The 19794-nt window shown below is 43.5% G+C and overlaps 1 protein-coding gene across 2 annotated transcripts in view; it reads right to left on the bottom strand.

Annotated features, from left to right (window-relative positions):
• Positions 1-2125: 2125 nt before the first annotated feature.
• foxp2 (forkhead box P2) overlaps positions 2126-19794 on the bottom strand; it is a 64907-nt gene continuing 47238 nt past the window's right edge. The window contains exons 9-17 of one of the 2 annotated variants that reach the window (XM_071914535.2): positions 18023-18106; positions 13690-13900; positions 12438-12514; positions 12140-12241; positions 9361-9482; positions 8942-9011; positions 7683-7836; positions 7529-7613; positions 2126-2627 (exon numbers count right to left, since the gene is read on the bottom strand). In XM_071914535.2, coding sequence (XP_071770636.1) covers positions 2483-2627; positions 7529-7613; positions 7683-7836; positions 8942-9011; positions 9361-9482; positions 12140-12241; positions 12438-12514; positions 13690-13900; positions 18023-18106 — 1050 coding nt within the window. In that variant the 3' untranslated portion in view covers positions 2126-2482. Of the gene's footprint in view, positions 2628-7528; positions 7837-8941; positions 9012-9360; positions 9483-12139; positions 12242-12437; positions 12515-13689; positions 13901-17997; positions 18107-19794 lie in introns of both variants that reach the window. The other variant, XM_078281911.1, reaches the window with a different exon arrangement.

The following is a 19794-nucleotide window of genomic DNA, read 5'->3' on the forward strand; positions in this document are numbered from 1 at the left end:
TTTGTTCCTGGGCCCAGTACCCTCTTGAAGTGGAACTGGCATGAGGGTGTGTGTGTGTGTGTGTGCGTGTCAGTGTGTGTGTGTGTGTGTGTGTGTGTGTGTGTACTATGCATGCTTTGTGTGTCTGTTTGTATAGTACTGTATGTGTCAGTGTGTTAAGCTCTCGCAGCCAATTTCTTGGCTTGGCACAACACTTGAAAACAACATATGCACAGTGTGTTTTCATTTGGCTCAAAGCAGGCCGACACACACTTGCTCGTTACAGTACAATACAAAGCCGGTCGGTTCTTTGACAGCGTACATTTTCTGCAGCTGGAGATTTACCGAAACAAGGACCAAGAAAGCTGGCAGACCGAAAGCTCGGGGCCCCGTGTGTCTGTGAGTGTGTGTGTTCGCGCGCGTGTATGCTCGTCTCGGAAAGGGTGTGTGTGTGGTCGTTTTAGCGTTTCTTTATCCCATACAAGAGGAGGCAGAATTTTGTGTAACTTTGGTTTGACTGAAAACAGAAATGACCATTAAAGCAACGACACTTTTCTAGATGACATTAGCTGTGAGGGAAATGATGGGACGTAGTCTCCACGATAAACTACTTCTCTTCAGTCACTAGAAATACCAAATGTGTTATAAAAAGCTGGCTATCTATACAGAGTACATCAGTGCCGTGAAGATCCCATCTCCTTTGCTCACACCAGGTGTATCTATATAGTTAAGAAGCTATGAACCACACAATGAGTATTTGACGACAGGTTAAAGCAAATATCACCTAGAAAAGGTTCCCCTTTCACCTTAGATATCCTTTTCTACAATGGCTATTATTATTTGCTTTTACATGGTAACCAAGCCACATCATTTCATATCAACTTGAAATTATGACTTATTTGGCTTCACTAGATATTTTTCATGTTTGGTTAGCGATGTTTTCAGTTTCGGTTTCGACGCGGCTCGGAACAAAACCGCCACGGAAATAAGACGTGACATTATTTTGACAGTCCCACTTAGAACATTACATATTCACCAGGTTAGAAAAAACAATGACGTGATGTGTAACACAAACCAAAAATAAGATTTAAAAAAAGAAAGAAAAGAAAAACGAGAACAACGAGAAAAGAGAAGTAAAAAAAGAAAAAGAAAGGTCAAATAACAATCTTCACAACAACACAATGTTTCTGCACTTCCATTGAATACACAAATGTTTTGTTTTGGTCATGATCCACTTTTACAGTTAGCTGCTCTCTACCAGTCAAATCACCAGCACAAAATGCCTGTAGTTAAAATATCACATCACCTCTTCCCTACATCTGGCAGAAATCTCCTCTACACTCCAAAGTGGACGCTCTACGAGTTATCAAATTACACATCAAAATCAGCATTTTTTTTCCTCTCTCTTTCTCTTAATCATCTTTGTACAGGGCTAAATGAAACAATCCCAGAGGTTATTCGAAGGTAGTTTGCGGAAAAAAAGCTTCTCTTTGTACTAGTTTAAAGTCACAGAAGGCTGACCAAGAGGAGTTTGGTGGCTTCTGTCTATAAGCTATTGGCCATTGCTAGTGTTGGCTTTGGTTTCTAGCTGTTGCCTGTGACTGTTTGCAGGTAGACAAAGCTTTAGAACGAGGAGGTAAGGAGAACGGCAAGAAGAAAATTATGCAGAAATGCATTTGTTTCGTAAATGGTGCTTTACACAAACAATTACGCAATTTTTTTTTTTTTTCCCCCAACTTAATTTCCAGTTTTTTTTCACTTTTCTTCACAAACAGATAATAGACTGGAAGCCAACTTTTTTTTTTGACAGCTGCAACAACAGTCTTGGTACCGCAGTTCCGTTACTGGTGTGACTCAGGGAATGGCATTTACAGTTGGTGGTGTCTAAAATCATATTCTGAAATTAACAATGGAAAAAAAAGCAGAAAATAAAATACTGGTTTTCATAATTGTAGCAACATACAGGCAGTGACACTAATTTCTGAGACTACTCCTGTGCAAATGATAACAGAGCAACAACTTGAATTGAACCAGCAATTGTCTCTAGACATCAACAACTACTGTGGGTTGGATTATTCACAAACGTAAAACGTCTTCCTTTTTTGGCAGTATATGAGGCCGCTAGCTTTCAACAGGACAGAATTTGCTCATTTGTTTCGTGTTTTTTTTCCCCATCCATGAGTCCATCATCCATGTCTGTCGTGTACTGTATGTGGCCACGCCATCTCTAATGAAATAGGGCTCAAAGAGTTACTTTTTTTAAAAATCAGACATCTCATGCCTGTCATGTTTGGGGATCCCAAAGGGCTGCAACAAAGAGTTCCTTTGGGCCAGTCTCCATCCGGATGCATGCTCAATAAATAGTCCCAGTGGTGAGAGAGACAGAGAGAGAGTCAGCTGTGTTCGTTTGGGTTGTGGAGTGGTTTCTAGTCTTGCAGGAGGTCTGTGTGAGAGAAACAGTGCGGCTGGGCGGAGGGATACAGTGACCAGAACTCTCTCCTGGTCACTCCAGGTCATCTGATAGGTTCCCTTCCTCCAGCTCCCGGTCCTCATCCAGCTCTGGACTGTGATTGGCTGTCGTCACCAGTGACATCGGACAGTCGTCGTCATCCATGTTAAGTGGCTCCTCCTTAACGTGAATTGGTGGCCTGGGAAACACAATGGCAATAAATGTTAGATTTTTCTATGGTTTTTTTTAATTCATTCTTCCACCCAAAAAACGCTTGTTTGGCACTAACTCTTCTTACTGTCCAGTGAGCAGTATACAGTGTATGGTGTGTATTAGAAGGGTTGAGATACTCACAGATACAACTACTCACCCTAACTCACATTTCATTCAATTTGTTATGTGCAAAATTTACTGTACTTGGAAAACAACTGAGAGTAAAGGCAAAAAAAAAAAAAAAACACATGGCTGTCACTATAAAATAATAGGTTTAACAGAGTCTTCCTCTTTATTGCATGCGCGATGCACCATGCGCTGTTCAGCTGACAGATAAACATTTTGTTGACAGCACTGAGACGTATCCAGGAAAGAATTTAAACTGCCATTACATGCATTATATAGCGTGGAGTAACAACCATGTTGTTTGCGAGACGCTAATTCGACATGATGCCTCACGTCTACTGTAAGCAAGCGTATGAAAATTGCATGAAAAACATGGCCCCTGTAAGGCCGATAAGCTGTGATGTTCCAGACATGTTTGGCATTTAAAAGTTTACTGATGACACCAGGTTGAAATACATGAAAAAGGAAAAAGGGGGAAAAAAACAGGCCACATGATAAATAATGGAGAATTTCTCATCCCTGAGCCCCCTGGAGCAAAGGCAGAGGAGAGGCTTTTTTTATCTAGTTAATAGAAAGCGCAGCCACTCGTTAATATGCAGGGGCTGTGCGTGTCGCTCCTCAAGAGGAAAAACCGGCAGCTAGGTTCTGCCATTAATCAACTTCAGCCCCGGCAGTTCGCTCGGACACCATGATACATGTTTTTAACTCTAAATGGATGAATATCTTTAGCCACTGTCAATAAGCGCCGGGCAAAAACCAGCAGCGCTGTGAGCGGGACGCCTCTCCCTTCAGAACAACAGAGGAGTGGGCGGAAAAAGAAAAAAAAGTGTGGGGCGACTAACAAGAATAATAATGCTGTCACACACAAACAAGGCTTAACATGATCCGGGGCCCTAGTCGGGGAGAGGGGTTTGTGCCACGATGATAAATCTGACAAAACCTAATTATTTCTGACACGTCGGATGCATCAGGAAATCCCCCTAGACTTTGAAAGAGGAGAGGAGAGAGGAGAGAGAGAGAGAGAGAGAGAGAGAGAGAGAGAGAGAGAGAGAGAGAGAGAGAGAGAGAGAGAGAGAGACTTATCAAGTAGTAGTCAGCGTATTAGGACGTGTCTCGTAGTCCCTCTCCTGGGTTGCCTTCATCAATGGTAAGGGAGGAGGTGGGGCGGGGGGGACTTTGAATTTGAAAAGAATTTTAAAAGGTACAGATGACTTTAATATTCACAGCCAAATAAATTAATATTCTGATGTGGTAGGGTGGAGGGAGGAGGCTGGTCCTAGCAGGATGCAAGCGGTGTGATGAATATTTCTGTTTCTGCCCTCAGATTCATAGAGGTAGAGAAAGCCAACAGACCATCGTCTCTGCCAGAGGTTTGAGAAACAGAAGAACACAAACTCTGCTCCCTGTCCTCACTCAGCACTGGGGCAGGCACTGCTGGAAATTTTATTCTAGCACTACCGGTTCTTACCGATACAGACACCTTTTTTGATACCTTGGTCTATTGAATGAAAAGGCCCATTTCATAAAGCCATAGAGTAAATTAAGTGCTAAATAAAATCAGACCATGCTCATCTGATTTCCTCAATATTGGTTAATTAAATCCTTATGAACTCTTATAAAACCTGAGATCCCCTTGAGAAAAAAAACAACATTTTAAAATTCTTTTACGCCTTTTGATGTATTAAAATTGATACCACAACCAAAAACTGGTACGGTATCGATAGGTATTACTGTTCAGTATCCATCCCTATTCAACATCAAAACTTGTTATCAAAGACAGATATTAAATTGCATGTTTCAAGCAGAATGTCAGGCTCCCTCACTGAATAACAATAAAACCAAACCCTTGCAAAGCAAAAGTGCATGCATCACTTTCACATTGTGAAATGGAAACAAAACTTGGAGCTGGATATTCTCAAAATTTAATTAGCAACTTTGTAACCATTACTTGTTATAAAAAAATGATCTATTGGCACTAGAATGCATCATATCAGTAGTACATATCAGTGGCCGTTTTCTCTGTTGCTAGTCTTTCACAACACAAAAGACAATTTTTAACAAATGATTAGTTAGCGTAATGGACTGCCACACGTCTCCAGTAATGACTGTCTTTAAATAATGCTTAGATATAATGCAGGTGAATTACTTACATTGTGTGCTGAAGGAGAACACAGTTTAATATGAGGCCACTAGTCAAACGTTCGGCATAAACCAAAGGGTCTCGCCTGCTCTCCTGAGCTTCTCACACGCAAGTCATTAGGACGTGCCGACGTGTTTGTGTGGCTTTGAAGAAAAATATGCGTAGCCATATTCACAGGCCTAAGATCTCTGACACTTTATTAGGACATGTGGATGAGCCATTTAGTCCTTAATGGCTAGCTGGCATTATTAAGTCACTCAGGAGTAAACGCCGGACTTTGCAGTGCAATAAATACGAGGCGCTCTGTGTGAGTGTGTGTGTGTGCGTGCGTCAGACGGAGATGCTTGCTCTCACATCAATCGGAGATTAGCGCCAGCAATCATGCAGAGGTATGTCGGGGATGCAAATAAGGTCATTAGTCCGCGGGCCTAACGGTAGGCTGGGGAGGAGGAGGAGGGGGAGGAGGGGAGGTGGTCGGGGGGGATCAGAAGACAGGCTGACACTCATCATAACATCCCACTATGATTCATTAACCAACACCAAAGAGGGGCGGTCGCCAAACTATTAGACTTGACAGCACAAGACCGACGCAGCCAAGAAAACAGAATGATACCAAGTAGATTTCCTCCGCTTTTCTCCGAGTACATGATGAAGTTAGGTGTACGGTCACTAGAATATATTTTCAGAGTCTAGTCTTTTTCTTTTTATGCGAAGGGGCTAATTTGCTGAAGTTGGCATCTTAATTTTAGAGTTGCCGAGTTTTAGTCTTTCCTAGTGTACAGTACTGCTTCTTTTAAGCATACCCTCGGGGGTGCACATGCGCGCGCACACACACTCACACACACACAACATGGCCTGGAGCGATCTGGGTTGCGGTTAAGCAGATAGCATTAACCTTTAGATGTTGGGGGGAAGAGAGAGGTTTGTCTAATTGTTGGACTCACTTGGTTGTGCTGAGGAGTCCTCTCCTGAGAAGGGCCTGCGAGGTGATGTACTCTTTAGTTTAGTGCTACGAGCCACTCCATTATTTAAACACATCCTGGAAAAGCCAGTCATGAAAAACACATTTCTTCCATTTTGAGGTTGTCGTGGCAATGTAACGGCAGGCGGGGAGGGAGGGAGGGATGGATGGATGCATCTTGCCCTCCACAGCCACTCATGTCAGTGTCAAGGCGGCGTGGCCAGAAACAGTGAGAAACGAGAGAGCGAGAAAGAGAATGATAGAGAGAGAGAGAGAGAGAGAGAGGGGGGGGGGGGGGGGGGGAGTCAATGCTGTCCCGTTACTAAAAGTTAAATGACCTGGGGGAGTGGATACACTGGGATTCAGTCTAGAGCTGGGCAGATTTGCTCCACTTAACACCCCATTTCAGAGTGGAGTAAACACATCCAAATAGATTAATGTATGTCTGGTTGGGCTAACCAAACACTCTTCTGTTCTCTAAGACACACTCAGAGAGAGAGGCATGGAGCTGGGAAGCATTCTTTATCCATTCCAGAAGTGGTTAGCTAATGTCGGCTGACTTTGCTACATGTGCTTTAATGGACAGGGAGGAGGCAGGGTGTGTGGAAATGTGTGTGTGTGTGTGTGTATCATTGATGAATAATGTCTGCGTGTTTGTGTGTCTCAGTAAATGTGTGTGTGTGTGTGTGTGTTTCCCTTTGTGCTGCCCTCAGCACGCATAGGGTCCAGTCGCACCGGACCCGTATGACATCACTGACTCAGGTGGAGCAAATTTCGTTTCAGACATTCCTGAAACTCACATGAAATCAATTTTTAAAAGCTCTCTCACTCTCAGCTCCATTAAAAAAAGAGATGGGAACGGGAAAGATTTTTAAAGTAATTAATGCTACAGTTAGCTGCTAAATATTAATAGGAACAGTCTTGCATAAAATATAGCGGCTAAACCCCTACAATGCAGACATTGGTGTAATTAAAGACGAATGCGTAATAGGGCCTATTTATAGACTAGAACTAACTGTTATCCAAAACGTCAAACACACCTCAGGTATAAGCACAGCGCAATTGAAATTAATACACCCGAGAGATAGAAAGAGAGGGAAATCTGCTTATGATATAGAAACTGAACCTTGCCCTCAAGTCACGGAGAGACCCAAGAAAATTCTGGTATTGTGGTTTAAATACATTTATCAGGCAATTAAACTAACAAAGGGTATAGAATGGAAAGCGGGTGGGGTGGGGGTGGGGGTGGGGGGGTTCAACATGTAGTGCTACCTGACTCCTCCCCTCTCTTGGCCTCTTCAGGCCAATTCCTAGCAATATCTCATATCATTGGCCAAATTACTCTTCAGTGGACAGGATATATCATAGAGGCACTTAGCAATGTTTTTCTCAGATATATACGTACTAGTAGTTCAAATCTAAAACTGAGATGTGTGAGTGTGTGTTCCCATTTGCATTTTACGTTTACATTTTTAGGCATTTTTTAGGCTTATCCAGCTTGTATTTCAATGAGTGAGCAGGTAAGAATATCGAGTCTGTGATGTTTTGGTAGGCAGTCTTTCTAACCACTGGCCTCTGTTTGTGCATATCCATCTGGGTGTGTAATTATGCGTGCTTGTGTGTAGGTGACTCTTCTCATATTATGTCGACAGGGACTTACATGTGTACCGGTGGGGAGTAGCCGGGGCTGCTGTGTCCGTTGGTGTCCAGGTGGTCGAGCGAGCCGTTGAGCTCGTCATGGGCGGACTGCAACAGGTTGGGGGGGCTGCCGCTCATCGTGCCGGGGGGACTGCCGCCCAGCAGCCCCGGTGGACTTCCGCCCATCAATCCGGGGGGACTTCCGCCCATCAGGCCGGGCGGGCTGCCACCCATCAGGCCGTGGGGGCTGCCACCCATCAGGCCCGAGGAGCTGCTGTTCATCAGGCCGGGAGTCCCCAGCAGAGGCAGGGAGGTCTCAGCCAGGGCGGCCTGCGGAGAGAGGAGCAGGAGAGGGAGAAGGAGAAGGAGAGGGAGGGAGGAATATTGGAGATGAAGGTTGGAAGAGGATGGAAGTTGGAAAAAAGGTGGGATTACAAGGAAGATGGGGGAGGAGGCATGATGGAGGCAAAGGGACAGGACAGTTCAGGGGTTCAAATGGAAAGAGGGAGGTAAGGTGGATAGAGTGAACAGTTGGGGGGAAGGGGGATAGGAAAAAAAGAGGGATGGAAGAGGAAAAAGAGGTGGGGGAGAGGAGGGGTGATGTCAGTCAAGTTTGCTCAAAGATTTAAGGTAGTAATTATCTTTACAGGACAGTTTTCACTGATTGTGGTCAAAGATGGGTACGAGATGGAACGGTGGAAAACACGGTTGTCTAAGTTTCCATTCAGTTGCAGGCTGCTTCCCCCCTCCTGTGACAGCTTGCTGACAACACCCCCCCCCCCCCGCCATTCATATGCCCTTGTGTGGTGTGGCTATTAAAAAAGACCCCCAAAAAACTTTACCTCAAAATAATAAAAACTCCTGACACTTTCGCCTCCTGCGCATTAAAGTTATATACAGTGATTAAATTTTTAAAGTTTTTGCCATGAGCACCTCGCCGGCGTACACTATGAAGCCAAATCATTTATGACAGCTTGGATAAATATTAATGCACATGCCCTTGCATTTGCACATGCCGCTATCAATCTAAGGTGGCTGCCACAGCTGAAAGAGGGAGAGAGAAAGAAAGAAAGAAAGAGAGAGTTGCTTCCTGACTCTACCACAGGGTGGCCTTCTGAGCCTGACGGTGTAAACTAAAGACAGAGAGAGAGAGAGAGAGAGAGAAAGAGAGAGAGAGAGAGAGAAAGAAGGTGTGATAGAAGGAGAGAAACAGACAGGCTGAAACCTGAGTTAAAAAAAAAGTGTGCTCCCTCTTACGCCGAGTGTGACGCTGGAGTACTATTATGCCTAAACGGGCTCCTATTGAAATACGCATCAACCACAGAGGCACAGTCATTCGGTCAGACAATTGGTCAGTCAGTCAGTAGTTCTGCCAGCCAGTCAATCAAACAGGCAGCCGGTGAGTCAGTGGTTCTCCCGGGCTTTCGGTTCATACCTGTAAGCTGGCGTTTAGTGCTGCTCCGTAGCCAAGACTGGAGGGCAGGTTCTTGACAAGTGTTGGGCTTCTGGATGCATTGTAAACAACAACAGAAAACAAAGAAATAAACAAAAATACATTAGATCAAAAATCAGTTCACATTATAACATGCTATGCAAAAATCTCACATCTCCACCAAGTAGTGCATTTAAATTTGGTTCAAAATACAATGACCCTATATATAAATATGTATTAGCAGTCTTGTAGCAGGCAGAATATAGAGTACATATATATATACATATATATAGAGAGAGTAATGGTCTATCAGTGGAGTGGTGTATAGACAGAATTTGCACCCTATGATTTTCTATGACCTGTGCATGTACATGCCAGTGACCTCCAGATGTAGATCTAAGGAGCGGTGACAGAATGCGTACCCCGTGATCTTCTGCGACCTGCGTTTCTGGTACTCCACCTCATCTACGGTCCACACTGCCCCTTTCACGTTCTCCACACGCACAAAGCACTTGTGCAGACTGAGGTTGTGGCGAACAGCGTTCTGCAGAGAGACGTGATAGACACACAAAGGTCAGAGAATAAGTTAAAAAGAATCATATTCATTCATTATCCATCAAGAAAAAAAAAAAGAACACTTGGAAATTGATTTTTTTCTTGCGTTTTGAAGAAATTCTTAACATTCACGCACCATTGATTTAATTAGTAAAAATTGAGTGAGAGCGAATGCTCTTACAAGTCCTGCACACAGTACATATCAATCAGAGTAAGTAGACTAAAAGGAGGTAATCAGCATAGCGAATGGCTTATGGTGGTGACAGAAGTGGTAATGCCGGGCTTGATAATGGTGATGTCAGTAACCCTCTCTGCTCCAGAACGGCATTGCTCTTAATGGACACATCGCTTTAAGGATGACAGTATTGCAAGAAAAACGACAGTCACCAGGAGACCCTTGTATCTGTGTGTGTGTGTGTGTGTCTGTGTGTGTGTGTATGTGCAAGCGCGCGAGTAAGGAGGATTAAGCTGAACTGTATCTATATGTCCAAATATTCTGCATGTGGTGTCACATCAGGTATTAAATGAATGCTTACTTTAATGACACAATTATATCTCTCAGGTATATCATCAAAGCTTTGTTGTATTCACATTTTCAATTTAAATTTGAAAAAAAAGAAAAAGAAAAGAAAAGAAAGGATATATCTCCCATAAAATAAGCCACAGTAAGGTGCATTCATTAATTACAAAATAAGGAAAATCTATAGAAAAAAAATCCTCTCTCGCATTTATATGACCATAATTAAAACATGCATCAGACTCTACAAATAATAACCTTGCCTTTAATATCCCTGCCTCTCATATTTATCATCTCCCTGAGTTTGGTGTGTACTGCTCTTTCTCCAAGAAAAGGGGATTCAGAAAAAAAAAAAAAAAAAAAACTCATAAGCAGATCTCGCATCTGACCTGAAAATCCCAGGATTTGATTGATCTTAATGCCCATGGCTCTGAATATGATAATTTTAATATTAATGAGCAAATGAGCAGTTTTATTATGCATGCTATATAGTTAGAACTAATAAGCTTCTGGGTGAGAGAAAAAGAGAGAGAGGGAAAGTGGGGTGGGGTGGGTGGGGTGGGGGGTAGATCCCTCTTTTGAGCTGATGAGACCAAGCTGAGATATTAAACCACCTTTCATTTCTTTCTTTTCTTCTTTTTTTTTTTTTTAAAACAAATTCTCTCCGTTAATCAAATGACAAGCCCATCGCTGATCATCCCACTAATGCCTTACAAAGGGAATTGTGGAGCTGTAGATGTAAATAGATCACCTTGGTTATTGTGCTGGGGGGGACACACTGAGACAAGGTATTTCTAATGTCATTGTGATGCCACTGCCGTTGTATCGCACGCACAGGGCTGAAACTTTTCTCAGGGAAGGAAAAAAAAGAACATTTGAAAGGGCACGTGTGTATGCGTCGCGTTATCTGTGCTGTGTATGTAAAAAAAACGCTGTAAAAACCTCCGACAACCTCCCGTGCCGGAACACAATAGCCCTACACAACAAAACACGCCGCATACTGTACCTAACAAACTGGAAAAGGGCACGGATCTTTTTGCATGCCCTCCTGGATTGGCGATCACACGCCCATGCGCTCATTTGCATCCCAAATCCAAATTAATTCACTTTGCTAAATCTAGTGCCGTGCCATGCCTTGCATGCTGATGAGAGGCTGCTGTGTCTCCCCTCCAGTCCTCCGCACAGCCACAAAGGCCAAAGGCGGCTAACGAATGGCGTTTAGGGGCTGCAGGATAAAACACTGCCGACACCTAACGCTCGCAGAGGCTGTCTTTATCAGCAGGCAGACACACTTCTGGTTAAAACATGTGCTGCAGGAAAGACATTTTTTACCATCTTTGTGCAGGCAGACAGGACAATAAAGTTGTAGGGACAGATATACAAATGGGCCCCTTTGTGTGGGTAAATAAAGAGTGTTCCCTCCCTGACAGGCCAATTCTCACTTTCCTCCCTGCTTTAGTTCCAGATGAACAAACCCTTAACCTCTCACTTGGACGAATGCGTGGCTTGTGTGTGTGTGTGTGTGTGCGCGCGTGCGTGCGTGCGTCTTTGGCCGAGACACAACCCCCTTCACAAGGCTGAGAGCTGGTTAACAGGCAAACAGCCATCTTTCATACTAATTAACCAATGATATGCAAGAGAAGGTGGTTTCAGGAGGAGGAGGAGGGGTAAAATAGAGAGGGAAGGGGTCGAGAGAGAAGGAGAGAGAGAGAGAGAGTGTGTAATTCTGTGCCTCTCTTAACAAAAGGTGCTGATGATGGAGTGGCTGCCGTATAATTAGTGCGTCAGAGCCCTCTCCTCTCCACGCCAAGCCTCCGCTATTAATTGCACCAAATTAGAAAACGATATCAGAGGCAGAATAATTCTTTCACTTGTCATTTCCAAAGAGAAAAGGCGGAATGGGAGGGGGAAAAAAAATAAAACAGAGAAAAATGGGCTCTATTCAAGAGGCAGGTTAAAAAGAAGGGGGGAGAAGTAGTAATCGCTTGGTGCCGAGTAAATAAATACTTTCCTGAGGTTTCTTTTCTGACTTTTCTTAGAGGAGGGAGTAGTCTTTACTGTAAAAGGGGTGAAAGGCAGGGTGTGTGTGTGTGTGTGTTTCTGTGTGTGTGTGTGTTCAGCAAGGTTACCTTCCAAGTTGCAGCGTTGCGTCTGAAGTAGGCAAACGTGCGCGTGAACCAGCTGTAGATTTCATTAAGCGTTAACTGCATGTCGCTAGAGTCCATGATAGCCTGAAATGAGATGACATCAAATAATGGTTTACTAACGAGACCGCGTGACTGACACACACACACACAAAAACACAGACACGTACACAACACACAAACACAAGAACGAATAGGGAGAGGGACAGAGAGAGAGCTGCCATGATTCATGCAGCAATTAATTTTAATCTAATCAGGCAAAGTTAATTTATTTCCCACTCACCTGTCTTATGAGGGTTGCATAAGTAAATGGCGGTCTGACATCTGCGTTCTTATAAAACTCGTAGTTTGGGGCAATCTCTGGAAAAATAAATACTGTGTCACCACCTGAAATAATTGGTAAATTTTATTCCTTTAGGTATCAAATATGCTCAGGGTTTCATCAAATTAAAAGGGGTGAGAGAGAAAGCAGAGGGGAGGAAAAAAGAGGGTGGGGGTGGATAGGAGGGGGGTTAGAGGGGGCACATCAAATCAGCATTTTCCATGTCTAACAAAATGCATTTTTAATTAATCTCTCTCGTGAGAAATCTTAAACACTAATACATCCATAAAATGAGATCTGTGTAGATAGTTAGGGTGAAGTTGAATAATTTATGTGTCTTCACACTAAACACAGAGAGAGTAAATATAAACATCAAAGACGGACCGTTTAAAATGCAAAGCTTAATACATGGAATGTCTTAATGTAATAAATATTGTATTTTTTTCTCCCATTATTTGAACTTAATTAACATTCATGTAATATTTATGCACAGAGGAAGTTCTTGTCTATTTACATATAGAGTGATTAAACATTGGCTTGCTTTTATAAACCCACCAGACGTCCCACATTGGTACAAACAACAAGCATCTCTGTGTGTGTGTGTGTGTGTATGTCTGTGTGCATGTTTGTGTGTTTTGTGTGTGCATGTACATGCACGTGTGTATGTGTGTGTGTGTGTTAAAAAAAAGCATTAGCAGTCCAGTATTGGACGAGTTCCAACACAAACTACTATTTATAGTGCAGTGCCCAGAGTTTCACATCGAATTCATAATTTCAACAAATTATTAAATTGGAATAGATATTCATGAACGTAGGAAAAAATCTCTCTGGGCAATCAGCATTCTCTGAATTGAATTGTTAATCCATGTCAAATCAGTGGCACAAATCAGAGTATGTGTGTGTATATGTGTGTGTATATGTGTGCGGGCATGTGTGTGTGTGTCAGGGTCAGGCTGAATTCACATTCAATTCAAGCAATTCACAAGGTGGATTTTCTTCAGAATATAAAAAATTAAAAACCTTTTCAAAGGACTCACATACTGTATGTAGTGAGTCAAATAATTGAGAATGAGTGCTCTACTATTAAGCTGTACCATACCAGTTTCAATTCACATTGTGAACAGCTTGAACTGAAGGTGAAGTGACCGTACTGAGTATATTAGTGAGTGTGTGTGTGTGTGTGTGTGCAGCAGTGCTGAGTAGTTGGTCCTACCTGACGACAGGGGCATGGAGTATTTGTCGGAGTGGCGTCTGCGCATGGCTCCCATACTGGGGACGTTGGCTCCGCCCAGTATCGAGGGTACCTGGGGCATGGGGGCCATGGGGGTGATAGGTGCCGTGGGTGTGGTGGGGGTCTGAGGTAAGTTGGGGGGCGACACTGAGGGCAGGTTCTTGGACATGGTGACGCTGGACACCAAGTTAAGCTGGGAAGGGTGGAGGAAGATTCAGAGCGCGAGTGACAGAGGGAGCGTGGAAAGAAAGGAGGCGGAGGATGAGATGCAAGAGGGGGGAAAAGAGAAGGAGAAGACGGGTGAGGAGAGAAAGACAAAGAGAGAAAAGACGGGGAGCACAGGGAGATGTGGCAGGAGGGAAAGAGGATGGAGAGAGAGAAAAGGGGTTTAGAAGATGTAGTGTAGGGGCGAGGAGGAGAGAGGGAGGGTGGAGGGTGGGAAAGAGAAAAATAGAGATACAAGCAGGAGAGAGAGAGAGAGAGAGGGAGAGAGAGAGAAACAGGAAGGCATTAGTTTGCGGTTTCTCTGACAGAGCCGAGTGTCTGCTCTCCTCCTCTCTAACACAGCTGTGTTTCCACTAACAAGGCTCGTGGAGAGGAGCCAGCCCATCTCCACTAATTACAACCACCAAATTGTATCATAAGAATTCTAATTAGAGCACGCTGTTCAAGATTATCCAACGATCGGCCCCCGTGTTATCCCGGCCCATCTCTCTTTATCTCTCTATTTATCACTCCCTCCCTCCCTCTCTATCTCCCCCATTAGAGCCACCCAGTGAGTGGATTGTGCACTGTGAGAGTCTAGGAGAGAGTAGCCACCTGGCTAGGAGAGCCAGGCCTGCAGGAGACACAATGTCAGACCCCATTTAAAAATCTGTCAATGGATTGAGATCATTTTCAGCGCAGACAGACTTCCTTCATGATTTGCTTGACTTGGTCAGACTTGTTTTGACGCTTGTTTCTTGAAAATGAAACTGCTTTGAAACAAGTGGAAACATCTCACCCTGTTGGCAGATTTTTTCAATGTTTTGAGAAAAATAAGAGTATGAGACTAAATGACTTAATAGGTGGACAGTTTTTGCAACAAAATCAACACATTTGGGAATCATTCTCACTCTCTTTACAGATATATTTAGCATCCTTGACCCGGAGTGACTTGAGGTGGGGTAACGGGTGCACCTTCATTTTCTGACAGTTGTGGGGAGCATACCTGCGACCTTTTGGATACAGGACAGCCTCTCTAACCACTAGGCCACCCTGGAAACACAGACACACTCACACTCTCTCACTTTCTTTCTCTCTTCCTCTCCTTCAGTATTAGCGACCGGAGAGTGTTAGTTACCCCTGGCATGAACGCCGACTGAAAAAGCGCTCGCTAATCGTCCGGCTTTTCCACCACTTTTGCGTTTGCCTCCCAAATCTCATGTGAGAGGCTCCAACCGACTGGAAAATTCCTAACTGACCTTTTAGTCTCTGCGCTAATTTAGGTGGAATGGTAATGACATTGTTACATATTCAAACCAAATTGCCTTAATTGCGAGGCTGCGAGTGGAATGCATCCATTGTGAGGGTTTGAATTAAAACCGACTTGAAAGATGGGAGGGAATGGGAGGCCGAAGGAAGGGAGAGATGGAAGGAGCGAGGGAGAGGGAAAGGTATCAGCGGTCATTTGTGGCATGTGTTGATAAATACAATGAAATGTCAAGTTTGAGATACTCTGGTGGATGTAGGGGTTTGCAGCTGATAATTACATGCCCACTTAGCTGTAATGAGCTGCTACAGGGATGGGTTGGGACAAGGGCTGGCTGGCATACATAGGCCTCCACTGAGTACAGAGGTGTGTGTGTGTATGTGTTTGTGTGCGTGTGTGTGTGTGTGTGGGAGGGGGTGGGGGGGCTAGAGGGGGAGGAAGGAGGAAGACAGAGGAGGAGGAACAGAGAGGGTAAAACAGGATGGGAGAATGAAAATATCTTCTCTAAAATATCTACCCAAAATGAAACAATAACATCAATAAAACAATGTACTCTCTGCAGTATTGTTTATTTTTGACATTATTTTTTGTCTCAAAGGAAAAAAGAATTAAACTTGAATTACAATCAGTTGAGTAAAATCATTTAATCTATTGTTTTCTTTTTTTCTTTTTGTATATATGAATGTACGCAGACACAGGCGCACACACACACACTTACTTGGCCACTGAAAAATGTATATTAATTCATTTTCTCTACCAGTGTGCAGTCCTGGAAGTATATAATGTACAAATCTCCATGCAATTCATAGTGGCTGAGGTCAAGACAGTGTGTGAGCGTCTCTCATGTAATCTCTCATTCCCTGCATCCTGCTGCAGCCAAACCAGACGGTGAACCAGGAATTACAGACTGGAGGCTCCACAAAGGGGGTTTGATAAACTGTCAAACACAGCCGAAAACACTTCAAAATAAACCCTGTTAAGTGTGTGTGTGTGTGTGTGGCATGTATATTTATAATGTTAAGACGTAATTTCTTCTCCTTTTTTCCCTCCTCTTCACCTACAAGGTACGGCAACAAGCGGAACATGTTTGCAGGCATGCAATCCCATATTTGCAAAATGGAATTGATTAAAGTCGAACGGGGAGAGGAGTGAGAGGGGAGAGGCAGGGATGAGCACTTTGTCACCTCTCGCTCATCTGAATACGCATTCAAGGTAGGGTTGAGAACGAGAGGATGACAGAGAAAGGCAGAGAGAGAGAGAGAGAGGCAGAGAGAGAGAGAGAGAGAGAGAGAGAGAGAGAGAGAGTGCTCATTATTCAGGACTTGCAGCCTTGCTAACTTTGATTCTCATCCATCCATGGCATGGCCAAAAGGTAACATTTAATGAAGTGCGATTCAGAGAGTAAATGGGGTCATATTGGAGACAGTGCACCAGTGTCTTGTATTCGCCTGGCACTGGTTGTTCATGGGCTGCACTGATGAACAAATAGGACTTATTTCCAGCCCTGATAATACATTCAGACTATTCATATTTATCAAATGTCTGGGCTGTTTCTATCCTGCACCCATGATTGTACTGGGCATAAATCCATGCTGTCGTTTGAAATCCACCAACCATCTCTCTCTCTCTCTCTCTCTCTCTCTCTCTTGTTATGTCTTTTCGTTTTTGCACAGAGCACACACACATGTGCATTCTGCTCCGATTTTGCCGTGCACCAAATCTTCACCTCACCTCCCCTTAAAAAAGGGGGAGCCTTAAAACTGAGGACTTAACTGTTCGTTTAAGAATTCTGTCTGAATTGCCCCCACCATCAAATGCAATTAGGTGCTCTTTCATGTGCGCTTTATGTAATGCAATACTTCATTAGCATCATTCATTCATATTCAGGCATGGATTATAGGCTGCAAATTCTTTATTGGACGAGATGGAACCAAGCTGCTGGAGTTTTGAAGATTTAAAAAAAAGAGAGAGAGAGAGCGATTGAATAATAAATTGGCAAAAAGGGAGTTTGATTCCTGATGGAATTATGGGATAATTATGCTATCTTGTGATTATCTACGTTCTATGATGGGAGGTGATGAGGAAAATTATTCTATTGAAATTAGGCACTTACTAAGCAGCAGAAACACGCTAACAATGTTTTGCTCTCCAAAATATTTCAAAACGCCTAAAATTAGAAGGAAATAATGTTTGCAAAAATGTATTATTTTGATATTAAATTCAAATACTGGTTAGTTTAAATACATTTGTAATCACATAAACCCATATATCCATTTGTAATGTGAACAATAAAAGTCGAGAGAGAAAAAAAATACATTTTCTACACTGACATCATTTTCTATCTTCGCTGACCTCTTTCAAAATTTTGACTTTTTTCTCTCTAACCAATTTCAGCAGAGCTGTGGGCATTTATGTCAACATCACATCATCTTTACCACTCGGCTACGATTTTCAGGTGTTTGTTGTTCAAATGACATATCTTCTCCTCTCTCACTCCACTCTTGAGTGCTGCGGTGGCAAGCGAGCCAAACAGTCATCAGTGGCCAACAGGTTGTTTTGGCTATTATATCTATCACAGAGAAATGACCCGGTGTTTTAGCCAAGGACTCCGCGGCTCTGCCATCTAATACACTTCCAAACTCTATTGTCCTCTCACAGCGCACAATACCTGATAGGCAGCAGATGTAACTCGGTATTACAAATCCCATTCCCCTTCCATCTTCTATCACTCACTCACACACACTCTCTATTTTAACTGCCTGGTGGTTAAACTGTTCATTTTCTGCCTGGGGGCCTCATTCATACCGGAGCCTGTTTACGGTAGCCAGAGCAATATGCACTCACTGGTTTGGGAGATGACTTGGGTTCCGAGGGCCGCATGTGCAAGTGGGCCATCATCGCCTGAAGACGCTCACGTTCTTTAGAAAGCTGTTAAGAGAGAGGAGAGGAGAGGAGAGGAGAGGAGAGGAGAGTGTAAAGAGTAATAGACAGAAGAGTGAGAATAAAGAATAAGAGACAAAGAGAGAGAGAGAGAGAGAGAGAGAGAGAGACAGTTATAATAATGAATGATTTTTTTTTTTGTCTTTTCCCCAGACCGCAGCAGTTAACGCATCTTGTGGTAAAAATGCTCTGGCTGCAGTGTGTCTCACTTTCTAAACAGAATATACACACTTTAAAAGGGAGGCAGGGAGGGAAGAAAGAATGGAGGGAGAGAAGAAAGAATGGAGGGAGAGAAGAAAGAATGGAGGGAGGGAAGAAAGAAAGAAGTAAAGAAGTAAAGAAAGAAAGAAAGAAAGAAAGAAAGAAAGAAAGAAGTAAGGAAAGAAAGAAAGAAAGAAAGAAAGAAAGAAAGAAAAAGCTAAATATAAGCCTAGAGAGAAAGAGAGAGTCTTGCTGGTGATATAAGGGGAAGATGAGAGGCTGGGGGAAGGAGAAGGGAGGGGGTGTCGACAGGTCAGGCAAAACAAATAGCATTTCATCTTTTTGTCAATAGCAGAATTTAGGTCAGCGAGGCTCTGACAGTAACAAGCTAGTTGGGCCATAAATTAGGCGGTCCTGAGTGTCTGCTGAAAGTCCTGTGGACACTGTTAGGGGGATGGAGCGCAGCCAGCAGCTGCCGAGAGGTGAAGGGGTCTTCCAAACAGGGTGCCAGGCGGCCCCGCCTCCCAGGTCCAGTTAGTGGCCCCGGCCATCGCCTATCATCAATCTAATTCACAGGGAGTGACAGGGACCGGACCGTGTGAAAGCCTCAACCCCCCCACACCCATAATATACACACACACACACGGACCGGTGCGAAAACACACACAGACGCAGAAACACATAAGCAAGCAGGCGTGCGCGCACAGAAGTGCACGCGTACACAGAGCTGGGCCTCATTACTACTGACGGCTCTCAGGGAAAAAAGAGCGAGGGATGGAGGGAGCAAGGATGAGAGAAAAGAAAAGAGGAGACAGGACAGAAAACAGAAGTGCACCACTGTAATTGGTCACAGTGTAAAGCGCAAGCTTCGCTAGCTTTGTGTTTCGATGAAAAAAACAAAACAAAAATAAGACGAAATGAAATAAATAACTCAAATCCTTTGCCATTTTGTTTATTTATATATTTTTTAACATGCAAACAGGAATTATTCATTTTTTAGGGCCCGCCAGTAGCCTAACAAATAAATACAAACTGTTTATCGGAGCGGAAAAACAACTGTGTGTGAGGGAGAAAATGCTTGGCTTGGATTCTGATCAGCATGAAGCTGGTTTAGGCCTCTGGTAGAGGACAGGCTGGGAGAGAGGGAGGGAACGGATGTTACTGTGGGATCTCTTTATGTTGCACCACTTCTAAACCCTACACTTCTGCCATCATATTCCTGATGCTTCTAAGAATAAGAGTACTGATCTAGGAGCACTGGTCGGCTCGTATGGCTGCGTGTGCCTTGCTGTTGTTCATGTAGAAACTCATCTCATATCAGCACTCTTATTCTGGGATACTTCATGAATACCACAAGGGCCAGTGATGCTACAAGACTGTGTAAAAGCAGAGCTGTTATCTTAGGGATGACAACATAAAGTCTCAGAGGAGGTCACTCCTCATATGCCTAAAAGTACTACTTCTGTCTCTTTTAG

The sequence above is a fragment of the Centroberyx gerrardi genome, chromosome 24 (assembly GCF_048128805.1).
Source record: "Centroberyx gerrardi isolate f3 chromosome 24, fCenGer3.hap1.cur.20231027, whole genome shotgun sequence".
Taxonomy (NCBI): domain Eukaryota; kingdom Metazoa; phylum Chordata; class Actinopteri; order Beryciformes; family Berycidae; genus Centroberyx; species Centroberyx gerrardi.